The sequence below is a fragment of the Dendrobates tinctorius genome, unplaced genomic scaffold, assembly GCF_039654945.1.
Source record: "Dendrobates tinctorius isolate UK_male_01 unplaced genomic scaffold, ASM3965494v1 ptg000170l, whole genome shotgun sequence".
NCBI classification, from domain to species: domain Eukaryota; kingdom Metazoa; phylum Chordata; class Amphibia; order Anura; family Dendrobatidae; genus Dendrobates; species Dendrobates tinctorius.
In genome coordinates this window covers 1,752,536-1,770,576 of record NW_027361837.1, presented here as the reverse complement: position 1 = coordinate 1,770,576, position 18,041 = coordinate 1,752,536, and the positions used below count along the sequence as shown (strand labels likewise).

General features: G+C 44.8%; 2 protein-coding genes across 3 annotated transcripts in view; one reads left to right on the top strand and one right to left on the bottom strand.

Moving 5' to 3' along the window:
• Positions 1-6,546: 6,546 nt before the first annotated feature.
• DDX28 (DEAD-box helicase 28) lies at positions 6,547-8,821 on the bottom strand. The gene has a single exon (XM_073550791.1). It carries the CDS (start codon positions 8,819-8,821, stop codon positions 7,250-7,252), a length of 1,572 nt encoding a protein of 523 aa, XP_073406892.1. The 3' UTR covers positions 6,547-7,249.
• A 22-nt stretch (positions 8,822-8,843) lies between these two features.
• The window catches only part of DUS2 (dihydrouridine synthase 2), a 291,549-nt gene continuing 282,351 nt past the window's right edge, over positions 8,844-18,041 (top strand). For both annotated transcript variants that reach the window (XM_073550793.1, XM_073550792.1), the window contains exons 1-2: positions 8,844-8,979; positions 13,506-13,621. In XM_073550793.1, the coding sequence (XP_073406894.1) occupies positions 13,511-13,621 (111 nt within the window). In that variant the 5' untranslated portion in view covers positions 8,844-8,979; positions 13,506-13,510. The remainder of the gene's footprint in view (positions 8,980-13,505; positions 13,622-18,041) is intronic.

Genomic DNA, 18,041 nt, shown 5'->3' with positions numbered 1-18,041 from the left:
AGGGTCACGTGTGTCCTAAATTCGCCCTGCTGGAGGCGCTGTGTCCAGTCACACGTTGACCGTTACACCAACCAGCTGATATGAAAAAGGCCCTGAAGCAGCTAGGCTTCAAAAACTGAATCAGCACTCAGGTATTTTCAGAAGACAGAGCTAAATGAATTCAGCACACCCCAGCAGGGAATGGCAGAAATCCAGAAAAACAAAGTCAAAGCACAAAAGCAAAAGGCCGAGCAGCAAACTTAGCTTTGGAGGAGCAGGAATTCAGACTGGTCTCCAAGGATCCCACAGAGAAATCACCCGCAGGGCAGAGGGGCGTCGACAGCCTTATATCCAGTCCGTAACTCCACTCAGCCAGTCGGCATCATCAGCCTCAGGTGTTTGACAATCAGGCTCACTACCTTTCTTTACCAGAAGAGGGAGTTCCTCGGGCCTCAGTAATGAAGGGGAAAATGAACTCACAACAATCCCCCCACATATGGGGTATGGTGTACTCAGGAGAAATTGCTCAACAAATTTTATTGTTCATTTTCTCCTATTATCCCTTTTAAAAATTACAAATTTGAGACCAAAGCAACATTTTAGTGGAAAAAAATAGCAATATTTAATTTACTCAGCCCAATGTAATACATTTTTGTGAATCGCCTGAGGATTAAAAATACTCACTACAACCCTAGATGAATTCCTCAAGAAGTATTGTTTCCAAAATGGGGTCATTTTTCGGGGTTTCTGCGTTTTTGGCATGTCAGGGGCTCTTGAAATGTGACATGGTGTCTGCAACCTATAGCAGCCAAAATGGCATCCCTTCCCTTCTGAGCCGTACGCCCAAAAAGTAGTCTTCCACCACATATGGGGTATCGGCATGCTCAGGAGAAATTGCACAAAAAACTGTAAGGACCATTTTCTCCTGTTACCCTTGTGAAAATAAAATATTTGTGGGTAAATCAACTTTTTGTCAAAAAAGTTCTGCAACAAATGTAACTAAAAGCTTAAGCTTGGAGCAGTTTGGAGATGTATCATCCCGCATGAGCTGCTGTGATCAATCTGACATCTGTCCAGTCCAAGATAGTTTTACATGATTTGTGGACTTTTTTTTTTTTTTTAAAGAGGATCTGTCTCCCCCTATTAATATTGGCATACAGGTAATAGAAATGTTACACTGGTCCTACCCGTATGCCTCATATTAACCTGACCTGGAAGAAATCCCTGCCTTTTATCCTCATTACAATACTACCCCCCCCTCCCATGCACGTCAGTTGTGGCCCTGGAATCCCATGCCTGCGCCCTGCACTCCCTCAGAAATCCATACCTCCTTCTCCTTTCTATGGGCACTGAACTCAGGGATCTTCTGTGCTGGTCCCGGAAACTTCCACTTCAGCGACCTCCGGCGTGCGCGCCGATAAGGTGCTCTCCCCAATTCCTCCCTGCATAGTCATCGCTATGTACACATGGTTCCTAGCGATGACTATGCAGGGAGGAATTGGGAAGAGCACCTTTATGGGTGCGCACGCCGGGGGTCACACTGACTCGCCTGCGCACAAGAGCCATATATGCAGTGCCCATAGAAGGGAGAAAAAGGTATGGATCTCCGAGGGAGTGCAGGGCGCATGCGCAGGATTCCGGGGCCTCAAATGACGTGCATGGGAGGGCAGTAGTATTATAATGAAGACAGGAGGCAGGGACTTCTTACAAGCACCGCACACCCTGGATGAAATCATTAGCATAAAGACAGAATATAACTTTTCTCAGAAACAAGACTGTTAATATGAGGCAGACAGGTAGGACTAAAGAAAGAGCCAGCTCACCGAAAATTGAAAGCAGGTGCACGGAACTCTGTTCTGGTCAGAAGTAAGAAATCACTGAGGAGAAAAAAGGAAATGTTCCAGCTCCTTTGGTAAAATAAAAAATCCTTTATTGGATACTTGTTTAGAAAAACATATACAGGTGCATCTCACAAAATTAGAATATCATCAAAAAGTTAATTTCAGTTCTTCAATACAAAAAGTGAAATTCATACAGGGTGGGCGATTTATATGGATGCACCTAAATAAAATGGGAATGGTTGGTGATATCAACTTCCTATTTGTGGCACATTATTATACGGGAGGTGGGAAACTTTTCAAGATGGGTGGTGACCATGGTGGCCATTTTCGATCCAACTATTTTTTCCAGTGGGAAGAGGGTCATGTGACACAATGTTATTGAGAATTTCACAAGAAAAACAATGGCATGCTTTGTTTTAAAGTAACTTTATTCTTTCATGAGTTACTTACAAGTTTATGACCACTTATAAAATGTGTTCAAAGTGCTGCCTATTGTGTTGGATTGTCAATGCAACCCTCTTCTCCCACTCGACACACAGATAGCAACACTGCAGAAGAAGTGCTAGTCTAAGGGGGTCAGATTCCTTGTAGGAATGCTCGGACCTGACACCCATAATGTGGTGGTGCACCATCTTGCTGGAAAAACTCAGGGAACATGCCATCTTCAGTGCACAAAGAGGGCAACACATCATGTAGCAATTTCAGATATCCAGTGGCATTGAGGTTTCCATTGATGAAGAATGGCCCCACAATCTTTGTATCCCATATACCACACCATGCCATCAATTATGGGTGTCAGGTCTGAGCATTCCTACATGGTTTCCTGGAAAGTGTATTGGTTGCTGTGGGCCAGTTGAATGGCCACCAAGGTCTCCCGATCTGACCCCCTTAGACTCATCTTTGGGGACATCTGAAGGCAACTGTCTATGCTGTGAAACTGCCAAAAGTACCAATACCTGGTTTAAAAACAACAGTATCGCTGTTCTTGATTGGCCAGCAAACTCGCCTGACCTTAACTCCATAGATACGGGGTATTGTCAAGAGGAAGATGAGAGACACCAGACCCAACAATGCAGACGAGCTGAATGCTGTTATCAAAGCAACCTGGGCTTCCATAACACCTCAGCAGTGCCACAGGCTGATCGCCTCCATGCCACGCCACATTGATGCAGTAATTGATGCCAAAGTAGCCTCGACCAAGTAATGAGTGCATTTACTGAACATACATTTCAGTAGGCCAACATTTCAGATTTTAAAATCATTTTTTCAAGCTGGTGTTATAAAGTATTATAATTTACGGAGATAATGAGTTTTGGTTTTTCATTGGCTGTAAGCCAAAATCATCAACATTAACAGAAATAAACACTTGAAATAGATCGATTTGTAATGACTCATATAATAGGAGTTTCACTTTTTCTATTGAAGAATTGAAATAAATTAACTTTTTGATGATAATGTAATTTTGTGAGATGAACCAGTAGATGCTCAGGGAAGGCTAAGTCGACAGGAGATAACAAGCGAAGTGTTTCGATCACCTCAGTGATATTAGTCAAAGCTCATGAAGCACCATATCCCACAAAGCTTGAAACCATAAGGAACCAATCACAGATGTCAAAGTCACATGATGTGTGAGAGGTCCTGAGAGGTGAAAAGCTACATTGCAACAATATGTCTAAAAACTACTATTGTATCAAAATTAAAAGACAATGTGTACCAATTGTACAAAATGGTGAAGAAAAAAAAACAAAACCCCTTGAGAAAATGACAACCAAATTAATAATGAAACATTATCTTGTTCTGTTTGTTGAGACCATCAGGAAATCTCGTACCCAAATAATAAATCCAAAACACCTCACGGGTAAGAAGATGACGCTGCATGCCCCCTCCGCGAGGTCATTTCTCAATATTTTCTATTCCATGTGCACAGAAATAATATTTCTAGGAAGACAAGTATGAAATGTTTTGCCACTGAAGAAATATTAAAATATTACAATCATTATTAGCAACATCACAAATGTCATATCGATGTTCCGAGATCCGCTTCAGTTTGCGAGTTGTGCAGCCTACATATGATTTATGGCATGAAGTACAATCAATTTTATATATCACATTATTAGAATTGCAGTTGATACATATTTAATAGTTATAATTATTAAGTGTCTTGATGTCATTCAAGTCTACTTCAGTTCAGTTTTTTTTTGGTTTTTCTTCAGCATTTTTGTATTCAGTACAAATAGGGTGTGGCCTCCTTTCTACTGAGCTGTGTAGTTTACTTATAGTCCCTCTGAAGCTGGGTGTCCGTTTGGGACCCAGAGACTCTGCCACTATTCACACTAGGTAGGTTTTAACCGTTAGTGTAGTTACTGTATCAAATGGGTACACCTTGCCGTGGTGGGACAGCTTTATACTTTTTTGATCAAAATAGTGTTTACCAAGTACCCCATGTTATTTAATGCACTTGCTTTTTTACTTATTTTCATTAGGGTATATACACACAGTTTTTTCCTTTGGTTTTGCTTGCTTTTATGGCCAGTGTGAACATGCTTTTACATTTGATAAAGCCCTTGCAACTAAGCCAAGTTTCTTTTTTAGTTCTTGAAACATAAATGGTGGGAGCGACAATATGGCCAATAGTAAGCTGCAAGAAGAGCGCCATGTTGCAGCCAGATTGTAAGACCGTACCCAAAGTTTGGTCCTCATAGGGGATGGGCAAAAACTCATTAAAGATTTCTCTAATCCTAGAAAACTGTGGACTATTTTGCAAACACAAAAATGGTTTCCATTGAAATTGCCGGTCCGTTTGTTAGATGTAGGAGTAATCAAATCAGTGCGGCTTCTTTTGGAAATTGTGTTATGTGCCCTATTCAATGTCCAATCTGGATATTTTCGCTTTTTTTTATTTTTACTTTTGTGAAGAATAAGCTAGCTCAGCTTCTAAGTTATTATAGCTGCAATTGTGCTTAATTCTTATGAATTCACCCACAGGCATAGATGGTGTGCTTTGGGTGACTACTGGCTGCACGAAGCATGGTAACACCTGCAAGTAGGACTATAACATTTCTATTACCTGTATGTGCCAATATTACTAGGTCATATACGTCCCGGGGGGGGGGGGTGTTACAGACTCCCTTTAAGTCTCATTTCTTTTTCCTTTGTGGCATTTGTTCAGTTTGTGCACTAATACTTCAAGTGGTTAAGAAATGTTCTGCAAAATAAATGGTTTTTATCATTGTGAATTTTTAGTTGCAGTCACATTCCTCCTAAATATTGCTGAATTTGCACAAGTATTTACAGTATATACATAGTATTAATGTACATACATAAAATAAATCCAGGAATGAATGAAGTACCTTTGAGGAAAAATGTGTGACTTTTTAAAAAGTCAAAGGTGATGAATAAGCCAAAAACCATCTGGAAACCCTAAGGGTATGTGCACACGTTGCTATTTGGCTGCGGATCCGGCCCTGCAGATCAGCAGCAGTTTTCCATGCGGTGTACAGTACCATGTAAGCCTAAGGAAAACCAAGTCCGCTGTGCACATGCTGAGGAAAATTTCACGCAGATTTGCTGCGGTTTGTTTTCCACAGAAAATTCTTTGTGCGGATTCCGCAGCGTTTTTACACCTCTTCCATTGTAGGAATCCGCAGGTGTAAAAACACAGGGCAAATCTGCAGAAAATCCACAGGAAATCTGCACTAAATCCGCAGCTAAAACACAGGTCATTTTACCTGTGGAAAAATCCGCAGCTAAATCCGCAACGTGTGCACATACCGTAAACCCAAACAACGAGGAACATAGAAAAAACAGGTGAACACAATTTGTCTTTATAAAAAGAAAAAAAAAAAAAAAAGACTAAAATTAAAAGATTAAGGTGCAAATGAAAAACGACAAAACTGAAAAAATGCAGATACAGTAATAAATTGGGCTCAAAGCGGAGACCATTTTAATAATTCCACTCCATTGTGTCAGCAAGTGCTGGGCTGCAAAGGAAGAAATGCTCTTGATGGAAAAACTATCTACTTGCCTTAACCACAAGTATTACATACCGTATAAGCCAACCCCCCTAATTTTGCCACGGAAAACTGGGTAAGCTTATTGACTCAAGTATAAGCCAGGTATGAATTGTCCCCTCATCTCTGTCCTGTTCTGTCGGGCTCTCCCCCCTCCCAGTATGCATGGCTCGTCTCCCCAGTCCCATCCTTCTATGTATGGCTCAGCTCCCTGTCCTCCGTGTTCCCCCGTCCATACTCACCCTCCTGTGGCAACGCTGAACGTCCCCTGCATCCTCCGTTGTCATGTGGTACCGCTCATTAAGGTCATGAGTATGGACACTATGCCTATGGGAGTGGAGTTACGTCCATATTCATGACCTTAATGAGCGGTACCATGTGACTGCTCAATACAGGAAGAAGCTGCCAGCCCTAGGACAAGGGAAGATGCAGGGGACGTTCAGCGATTGCACAGGTGGGTATGATATCCCAGCCACCTGCTCCAGCCGCCGCTTCCCCGCTGGCTTCTGCACAATGACTCGTGTATAAGCCGAGGGGGCATTTTCAGCACAAAAAAAGTGCTGAAAATTTCGGCTTATACACGAGTGTATATGGTATATTAAAATAGATTATATAGAAATTATTATAGATTTTATTCCAAGAAAGCCAGGACACAAACTTTGTCACAAACTAGTGGAGACCTTTGTTTCATTCTGAGAAAAAGCAACAACCCTAAATCAGAATTGCAAACTAGCGGAAGCGTCTGTTTTATTTCATGAATCAATATTAAACATGAAAAGAAGCAACTATGTAATAAATCTCATCAGACAGATCTGCTTCTTTCCCTCCCAGGACTGATCTTTCAATCTCAATTCAAGAGTAAATGCTAGAGTTGGGCGAATGGATCCAGTCCATCGGCAAGGACGGTAGTCTCTGACTGTGAGGCTGGTGAACCTCTTACCGTCCTCGATCCCTGTAACAGCTTTTGACTAGGCAGGCCGGCACAACATTTTTGTGGTAGGACGCAGATGACATCACGCCAGCCAGGCTCATCGAGAGCAGTGCTGGGGATCCTGGAAGGTAAGACATTTGTGAGCCTCCAGACCACTATTACTCGTGTGGCCGACGGATGAGTCCTGCAAATCAATCTGCACAACTCTGGTAAAAGCTGTAAAATCTGTATTAAGTGAAGACAACTGGTTCTTCTGAGATTCAGTGACGATGGGAGGAGGCAGGCACAGACATTCTGCTACAAGCTCTATGGAACCGTTATAGATCTCCATAGAACCTTATAAACACCACCTGCCATCACTCTCAATAATGGGAAAGTATTCACTGAAGCCAGATTTCACCTGTTTTATTTTCACATGTATTATTCATTCTTCCTATCAAAACTTAATCTATGGTTGCTCTTTACACAGAGTGATCTGCAGCATATCTTTACTCCATCTGCTCTTTTATAATGTCCGTAGAGCTTACAGGATTTTTGATTTGGGACTCCATCCCTGGAAGACTGCTTCGCTTTCGAGCCGCAGTTTCAATCTTTTGTACCAATTCAACATCCCATTTGTGGGTGACAAAGCTCAGGACGACTCCCTTGCTCTCACTACCAATGCGGCCCACCCTTCCCACCCTGTGCAGGTAGTCCTCTAAAGTGGGAGGAAAGTCGTAATTTACCACCGTGCCCACTCGGAGACTGTCCAGCCCTCGGGAGGCTATGTCCGTGCAGACCAACACGTCACACCGGCCTTTCTGAAAGGCTTCAAAGATCCCAGAGCGCCGGTCGGCTGGCATCTGGCCATGAAGTCTGGCATGCTTGATGCCATGGTCGTCCAACAAGTAACCCAGCCAGTTGACAGTGGCGGCGTTGTTACAGAAGACCAGGAACGCGGTGCCGGCGCTCTCCTCTGCTTGCTTCTTCAGGAGCTCCACAAGTTCAGACAGTTTCTCTGATCCCTTCAGCTTTTTGAACGTCTGTTGGACGTGGGGTATCAGGAAATGGAGCCTCTTGCTTTTGATGGTGTCAATGCTGTCTAGATCAGTCACCTTGTTCAGGATTTTGGCAACCCCTCGGGGGAAGGTGGCTCCAATGACGGCCAACTGGGCTTTCCTATCCAGCCCTTGCGAGTCACTAGGCCGGGAGGCGATCTGGGTCCTCATGAGAATCCCCTCGATGAGCTCACAGAAAGTGTCATCAAACAGTGTGTCCGCCTCGTCCAGGACTACAAAGTAGAGGGCCGCCAAGGTCACCAGATCTCGCTTCAGGGCCTTGGAGAGGGCACCGGGCGTGGCCACGAGGATGTCCAGGGCCTCACAGCGGAGCGGCTGCTCCACAGCTTGGCGCCCACGCCCTCCTCCCACAAACCGCACGGTGAGGCTGAGCTGGGCGCACAGGGACTTAGCCACCGAGGTCACCTGCTGGCCGAGCTCCCGGGACGGCACCAGGATGAGGCTGCGGGGCGACCCCTCCCGGTCCTGGCTCAGAAGCCGATGCACGATGGGCAGCACATACAGCAGGGTCTTCCCACTGCCGGTCTCCGAGGCGCACAGCATGTTCTGGCCCCGCAGCAGCCCGGGGATGCCCCGCTGCTGGACCCAGGTCGGGGCCGTGATGTTCAGGGTCTCCAGGGCAGACACCACCCGGGGGTCCAGGCTCAGGGAGTGGAAAGTGTCCTCCGTCTCCGGCCACGGCCGCTGCTCCCGCTGCCGATGGATGGTGAAGTGGTCTCCGCCGGCCAGTCGGTGCTTCCATCCCCTGCTCACCAGTGCCGGCTCCTCCCACCGCCCGCACGTTTCACCAGAGAACTGATTGAGCTCCTGCCTGCGGGAGCTGATGAGCAGCCTGCCGGCACGTGGGGCGCGCATCGGGCCCGTCCGCTCCCGCCTCTCCAGGTACTGCTGTGTCCGTCTGGGGAGCTGGATCACTGGGAGATCGCTGGCGGCAAAACCGCGGAAGAAGCATCGCAGCGCGGGGCTCCACGTGTGAACATGAGGCACACGGAGCGGATACATCAGTCTCACAGCGCGGGGCGCAGACACGGCGTGCAGTGACACAGCGGCTCCTGGTAGTGACGACACGTCGCGCCGGAAGTGACGTCCGGCTCCTACATAAACAGCCGGCAGTGACAGGCACACGTGCACCTAGTGCGGAGCTGCAGACAGAGTGAGAGGTAAGAGAGAGGCGAGGAGGAAGCAGCAGCAGCCGCCGCCGCCGCCGCCGCCATGCTCTGCGGTATCGGGACATGACCTGTACGCTCCAAAGTTTCATTCATGTGTACATGCTACTTGTGAGCAGCGGAGTGCTGGAAAATGGCTACTGCAGCTGCTGAAGAACCTCTTCCTAAAGAAACCGAGGGACTTAAAGGGAACCTGTCTGCAGGATTGTGTACAGTAGCCTACACACCGTGTCAGCTTGGCGCCGTTATACTGATTACAATGATACCTGGAGATGAAATCCGTCTTGTTGTTGCTGTGTAATCTTTATTTTCAGTTTTGAGTCAACGATATGCGCCTGCCCCAGGGCGGCCGGTATTTATAGTGCAGATTGCTGACCAGTTACTGAGCCCTCACTGACCTGCCCCCTTGTTTGCAGAATGAATACCTGTACATAGTGAAGATAAAAAAAAAAAAAAAAACCCTTCTGCAGGCTGGTGCCGGCCATGGACCTGCGCTGCAGCATAATCGCATGTTTACTGTGTAGCTTCTTCATGTGGTTGAGCTTTTCCTGAGGTGTACAACAAAAATAAAAAATGGCGCCTGAGCAGTAGCAGCTATCGGTGTACATAGCTGTGATCCGATAACTGCTATTGCTAGAGAAAAAAAAAATTCGTCCTCCAAGATGGCTCCGCCTGCACAGTGGCAGCTCACGGCAATCGCCAAAAACTGCTACTGCACAGGCGTGGATGGCGCCATCTTGGAGAAGATAATGTGTTGTCTTTTTGTTATACACTTGCCTGCAGAAGGGTTTTTTTCTCTTCACTGTTTGCAGGTATTCATTCTGCAAACTAATGGGATCAGTAACCTGTCAGCGGTCTGCATTATGAATACCTACTCAGAGCACCACATGAAGCCCCCCACAGGCCGCCCCAGGGCACGGGCAAATCGTTAACTAAAAACTGAAAATAAAGATTACACAACAACCACAAAATGGATTTCATCACCAGGTATCACTGTAATCAGTATAATGGCGCCGACCTGACACTGTGTGTATGTTACTGTGCACAATCCTGCTGACAGGTTCCCTGTAAAGATGGAAGTGGAACTAGGTTTTCCTCCACCTGGTTAAAGTGTCAGTTTGGCGCCCACCTCATGTTTAGGAAGCTCAAATATACAAGGAGGGAGTGGGCAAAGTGTCTGTCACTGCAATACTGTAAACAAGGAGGAAATAAGTAGGACATGTGCACACCCAGTCATGGATGCCGAAAGAGATGTTATTCAACAAATTATGTAACAAAAGCCACACAAACACTTAAAATATGAAACTATAAAGAAGAAACTTAGATATAATAATCCACATAAGAGTCAGCATGCAAAGCTTAGAGGAATTAGTTATAGAACAAGCCCCGATGCAGCTAAGGCCTGTCCACCTCTGATAGTGGAACGCAAGAAAGCAGTTATTTGTCACATTGCAGTAGAGCTATATGTATCAGATACTCCACATAGTGTCTAATAGCCAAAGCCTGATACAGAAGAGATATGTCCACCGCATGTAATAGAGGAGTATAGAGAAGAAAGCAGGTATTCAGCATAATGTATAATAACCATGAGGTAGGTGATACATAATATACATATGTTTGCATATTTACCAGGAAGAGTGAGCAACGCCTGTGTGAGGGCGCACAGGACCCGACACCTGGGTGGGTGCACGTTGTATTTTTGTGTTAGCTTCACCACTATTGTCAGTGAAATGCACACATGACTTCCGTTTTTTTTTTCATGTGTTCCACTGTCACATTCCTCTGCTGCCTGTATGCACGTACATGAAGCTCTAGGCAGGTATTGATTTTGCGATCGCCCAGCTGCAGCTCCCTTGCTCTGATGAGACCCACTGCTTCTACTTATATCCAGCATCCACCTTAGACTAACCCGTGACAGGTGTTGGGTTCTGCGCACACATGCACCCAGGCGTTGAGTGTGCAAACAGGAAGCAGAGGAATGTAACAGTGGAACACATGCTAAAAACGGAAGTCACGTGTACATTTCACTGACAGTAGTGGTGAACCTAACAAAAAATATACAATAAAAAGGTCTGTCAAATCGAAACAGACGCAAGAGATAGGCTATGGTCAGGAAATTGGAATAGTTATGTGACCATTCATGCGATTTGCACACTTAGTTACGTTCCAACGAGCTGCTCAGCATGAGTCTCTGTGTTCAGTGAAACACTACAGCCCCAGCTTTATTGAGGAAAGCTGGTCTGCACGTGGCCGTAAGCCTGAAAATCACATATGACTGGTCACGTGATGATCGAGTCACGCTCTGACAGTGCACACTTATTTATATCTACATGTTGATAAATGCTGAGCACCTCCAAATTGGACATTTATGCTGATAAAGGCTTTATAATCCGGCTCACCTCCTCCGTACAATGGATTATATGTTTTAACACTGGTGCCGCTATTCACGTTTCTTTGTGGCTTACATTCTATGTTACTGCAGGCTTCCTCGCAGCACGCACACTGCAAGCTGTCAGGATTCTCCAGTGCCAGTGGTGAAAGCGTGTGATCATTGGACTGGAAGCATGCAATTTGTATACACATTCCAACTAGACAAGCTGGGTCTTGCTCGATCCAGGTGAACTGCGTGAGGCAGCACATGTTTAGGCGGCTCGAGACCATATGTATGCAAATCACATACTTGTGGTCATGTGGTCTCCTCTCACCGCCGGCTCCAGAGAATCCTGACAATGCACAGTGTGTGCTGTAAAGTTTCAGATGTCTGCAGTCACGTAGAATGACTACAGACTTTCTTCAGAAACCTGGACAACTCCTTTACCCCCAAGGGTGGTTTGCATGTTAGGCCTCTTTCACACATCATTTTTTTTGCCATCAGTTGCAATCCAGCAGTTTTGGAAAAAAACGGACCCGTCGCATCGGTTTTTCACAATCTGCGGCGGATCCGTCTTTTCCAAAACTGCTGGATTGCGACTGCCCTACCTGGTAATAATAATTGAGCATGCTCAGTTTAAAAAAAAAAAAAAAAAAAAAAAAAAAAAAGGAATCCGTCGCTGGATTCCGTCATTTGACGATTTATGACAGATCCTGCACCCATAGGCTTCCATCATATCCAACGACGGACGTCACTGGATCCATCGATGTGCAGCTATTCGACGGAGACAAAAAATGTTACTTTGTCTCTGCCCGACGGACACAAAATTTCCGACGGATACAGTGAACGACGGACGGAAACGTGAGGCCATCCATCGCAATCCGTTGCTAATACAAGAATATGAGAAAAAAAGGGATCCAGCGTCTTAAAACGACGGATTGCGACTGATGGCAAAAAACTGATGTGTGAAAGAGTCCACAATAACGAGCCAGAGCGCAAAATTGACCCAATAACTGTATATTCTGAGTGATTTTACTTAAAGAAGAAATGATAATGGTATGAATGGAAGGGAAAGGAGGAAGGGAAGAGGGCTAAAAGAGAGATGGGGGGGGGGGGGGGGAAGCTTGTGCCGCTGATGTCATCTACTCAGCTACGATCTTTTGATCACCCGTTATTGCATTGTAGCGGCGACCAAAAAAACTTAATTCTGACGTTTTGAATTTTTTTTTTTTCTCGTTACGCTGTTTAGGGATCTGGTTAACACCAATTGCGGAACTACTTTTTTTATTCCAAGAAGTATTGATTACTATGTACTTTGTTGGACAAGCCCTTTTAGAGTCATGAATCTGGAGTGTCTAACTCCAGTACTGCCCCTCATCAAGACCTGTGTGAATATTTCTGGGCGTGCTGAACAGGGCCTCTGTGTTCTGACACGTTTCTATTGTAGGCAGCAGTCTTACAGGTTTTTATATACTTCCAGTATGACAGAATAAGTCGTATGTAACTGCCTACTCTCCTTCCACCACTGCTTATCTGCAGCTGTATCCTCCTCACACCAACATCACTTGACTGCTGCAGCCAATGACTGGGCTTAGTGGTCTGGTGCTATAGTTATCAGCATCACCACTGTTTCCAGTGATTGGCTGCAGCACTCATGTGAGCCAGTGTGATGCTCCTGCTGCAGCCATATCATCAAAGACCAGGCTGCAGCGGGTAGCCTGCACAGCAGCCAAGGGGTTAAGTACATTTGACTTTGCTATTTTCACATAGGAAGCCTATGGTTAAAAAGACGGACACGCCTTTTACTTTTTTTTTTTTTTTTTACATTTTCTGTGGTAATAGTGTCTTCTCTGTGGCATCGGCACAGCCCTCTCCGGCTCCTATGACCCTATTGCTGTTCCATTGGTCGTCTGCTCCCAGTATGGGGCAGGCAGTGACAACAGTGCGGAGAATATCACTTGATTTCCTCCCTGTAGCTGCTGTTCCAGTTACACTGCCAGACATGATTACAATGCTGTATGCCCAGAGATTACCCCTATATCTGCAGTAAATGGCATCCCTTTAATTGTGTATTATAGTTATGTATATTAAACGGTAAGAATCAAACCATATATGAACAGATTCTGCTTTTTTTTTTTTTTCTTCTTAGGAACAATGGTTCTTTCATTTTGTGATAAAATCATCCTGGCTCCTATGGTTCGAGTGGGCACCTTACCTATGCGACTTCTTGCTTTAGATTATGGGGCGGACATTGTATACTGTGAGGTAAGCAAATCGTCTTCCACCTGCTATTGTGTTGAAATCGCCTGTGTAATATTGGGTAGGTGCCCTTCATGTTACTAAACAGGTTTGACTATTCAACAGACTTATGATCAGTTTGAGAGCTAGACAATAGCTTTGGCAAAATATATCCAAAATATCAAGCCTACCAATAATGGCACTTCAGAACAAGAAATATCCAAAACGACAGAAAAGCATTGCAATTAAAAATAATTTTTATTAAAGCATGATGGCCAAACCATAAAAACACATTAAAGGAGATTCTGGTCCAGAAAACCAAACATAGGTTAGAGTACACGTGTGAGAACAGATGTACCAGTGGAAGATACAAAATAAGAATCTATTATAGGCTTGTCATAATGACTATGGAAAGGCCTTCCACCACGGTTCACACTCTCCTCTATGCACAGACCAGCATAAATTGTAAAAGATGCTACATATGCATGTATGCTGCTATAACTGCACCTATTCAGTATATACAAAGTGTCCTACCTCCTGTACAGTAACCGCAGCCCCTATATTTGTTCCAAAAGATTTTACTGAGTAGTCAGTGTGTAGCGGCATGCAAAAAAACAGCACATATAGGGGGTGTGTACTGAGTCACCTTATAAAGGTACAATAAACATAGGTATACATGTGGCAGGGTATAGCGTATGAGCCCATAGTGCTCTAAATGATGTCAACAACTAATAAAAACGCTGCACACAAGTATAAATATCTATGCATATAGTACAATAAACCTAAGGGTACATGTGGCAGAGTATAATGTATGAGCCCATAGTGCTCTGAAGAGATTTTTGCCAGTAGCAACTAATGTAAACGCTGCACACAGATATGTACATCTATGCATACCAAATAGACTACAGAAACGCTAATATAAAAACACACATGTGACATGCACAATGTGAACAGGTCTGTTGGACCATGTTCACACCACCCTGACTGAAACACAAACAAAAAGCACAGAATGACAAATGTGCAAAAATACATTGCAATAAGACATATAACAGTAATCAGCAAGTGCTGATAGAAGGTAATAACAAACACAGGGTATTTAGTCGATACTTTTTTTGCAATAAAATGTATGCCAAGCTGCTTCACCAACGTCAAGGTAACCCGTTTTGAAGCAGTCCCTATCTAAAGTATTTAAAACCTGAACATATGAACAGTGTCTAAATGAGCAGGATTAAGACAGGCGCTTTTTTGGTAAGACAGGATGTTGAGAAGGCTGAACTTTTAAATTCCTATTTTGCATCTGTTTTCTCTCAGAAAGGAAATGTAACATCAACTGTTATTCACTGTCCTATTAAGGGAATAGAAGAATCCAGGATATCTATAAACAGAAAGATAGTGAGGAAACACTTAGCTAACCTAAATGAATTCAAGTCTCCAGGTGCAGATGAATTACACCCCAGAGTACTGAAGGAGATAGCAGAAGAAATTTTTGAACCCCTCTCCATAATCTTTGAAAATTCTTGGAGAACAGGAGAAGTGCCAGAAGACTGGAGAAGAGCAAATGTTGTTCCTATCTTCAAAAAGGGGAAGAAGGTGGACCCAGGCAACTATATGCCGGTGAGTCTGACTTCTATACCAGGAAAGATCTTTGAACAAATTATTAAACAACATGTATGTCAATACCTGGATAAGAATGAAGTGATTAAACAGAGTCAGCATGGGTTTGTAACTAATAAGTCATGTCAGACTAACTTAATTTCCTTCTATGACGGAATCACTGATTGGGTGGATTAAGGAAATGCTGTAGATATAGTATATCTTGACTTCAGCAAAGCATTTGACAAAGTCTCTCATACAATCCTTATTGAAAAAATGACTAAGTATGGAATGGACAAGGCAACTGTTAGGTGGATTCATAACTGGCTTAGTGATCGGACCCAAAGAGTGGTCGTAAATGGCTGCACATCCAGTTGGAAGAATGTCTCAAGTGGGGTACCACAGGGCTCTGTCCTGGGCCCTGTATTGTTCAACATCTTTATCAACGTTTTAGATGAAGGAATTGAGGGGTAAACTGATTAAATTTGCTGATGACACAAAGCTAGGAGGGATAGCTAATACTAGAGAAGAGAGAGAGAGGATTCAAAAAGATTTAAATAAACTGGAGAAGTGGGCAGCAACTAGCAGAATGGTTTTTAACAGGGAGAAATGCAAAGTACTACATCTGGGCAATAAAAATGAAAAAGCATATATAGAATGGGAGGAATAGGGCTAAGTGACAGCACATGTGAAAAAGACTTGGGTATACTAATAGATCACAGACTGAATATGAGTCAACAGTGTGATGCAGCAGCAAAAAAGGCAAATGCAATTCTAGGATGTATTAACAGAAGCATACAGTCTAGATCACGTGAAGACATTATTTCCCTCTACTCCTCTTTGGTCAGACCTCATCTGGAATATTGTGTCCAGTTTTGGGCACCACATTTTAGAAAAGACATCAACAAACTGGAGCAAGTTCAGAAAAGAGCGACCAGAATGGTGACCGGTCTGCAAACCCTGTCTTATGAGGAAAGGTTGCAGGATTTGGGAATGTTTAGTTTGCAAAAGAGAAGACTGAGAGGAGACTTAATAGCTGTCTACAAATATCTAAAGGGCTGTCACATTGTAGAAGGATCAACTTTATTCTCATTTGCACAAGGAAAGACTAGAAGCAATGGGATGAAACTGAATGGGAGGAGACACAGATTAGATATTAGAAAAAACTTTTTGACAGAGTGATCAATGAGTGGAACAGGCTGCCACGAGAAGTGGTGAGTTCTCCTTCAATGGAAGTCTTCAAACAGAGGCTGGACAGACATCTGACTGGGATGATTTAGCGAATCCTGCTTTGAGCAGGGGGTTGGAATTCTGGTATGGGCACGTGGTGCAAGACAGCTCCTTATGTGCATGTCACACAAGAGAGGGGTGGGGTCTCAAATCATGCATAAGCACGAAAAAATCTGGATTATTGCAAGGTATTTTTGCACATTTGTCATTCTGTGCTTTTTGTTTGAGAAACGCTAATACAGCAGGCTGAGATGAATAGTACAAAATAAAGTGCAGAGTGCATGAGAGAAATATACAACCTTGCTGGTCACTATCTTCCACTGGTACATCTGTTCTCACACGTGTACTCTAACCTATGTTTGGTTTTCTGGACCAGAATCTCCTTTTATGTGTTTCTATGGTTTGGCTGTCATGCTTTAATAAAAATTATTTTTAATGGCAATGCTCTTCTGTAATTTTGGATATTTAATAGCTTTGGCAAGTCAACACCTTGAGGCCACTGCCATTAGGGAATATAAGAGTTGCTAGCTATGAACCCGTTCAACGCCCGGGTGGCGAGCAATTTTATTGGTATATGGTCTCCCATCCTGGTATGTGCTGCCCCCTCCTATCCTGGTATGCATGGCACCCCTCATCCCTATCCTGGTATGCATGGTACCCATCATCCCTATCCTGCTATGTATGGTACCCCTCATTCCTATCCTGCTATGCATGGCCCCCTCATCCCTATTCTGGAATGTATAGTCACCTCCCCCCCCCCCCCCCCCAATCCTGGTATGCATGGCACCCCATTCTTCATCCTGGTATGCATGGTACACCCCTCATCCCTTTCCTGGTATGCATGGCACCCCTCATCCATATCCTGCTATGTATGGTACCCCTCATCCCTATCCTGCTATGCATGGCCCCCTCATCCCTATTCTGGAATGTATAGTCACCCCCCCCAATCCTGGTATGCATGGCACCCCATTCTTCATCCTGGTATGCATGGACCCCTCACCCTCCAATCCTGGTATGCATGGTTACCCCCCTCATCCCTATCGCCCCCCAATCCTGGTATTCATGGTTCCCTCACCCCCCCCCCCCCCCAATCCTGGTATTCATGGTACCCCCTCATACCTATCCTGGTATGCATGGTCCCCTCAATCCTGGTATGCATGGTCCCCTCACCCCCCCAATCCTGGTATGCATGGTCCCCTCACCCCCCATTCCTGGTATGCATGGTCCCCTCACCCCCCCCCCCCGAATCCTGGAATGCATGGTCCCCCCCCCTCATCCCTATCATAGGATGTATGGTACTCCCTCACCCGCCATTTCTGGTATGCATGGTACCCCTCATCTCCCCCCCCCCCCCCCCCCGAATCCTGGTATGCATGGCCCCCTCACCCCCCAATCCTGGTATGCATGGCCCCCTCACCCCCCAATCCTGGTATGCATGGTCCCCCCCCCCCCCCTCATCCCTATCGTAGGATGTATGTTACTCCCTCACCCACCAATCCTGGTATGCATGGAACACCCTCACCCGCCAATCCTGGTATGCATGGAACACCCTCACCCGCCAATCCTGGTATGCATGGAACACCCTCACCCGCCAATCCTGGTATGCATGGAACACCCTCACCCG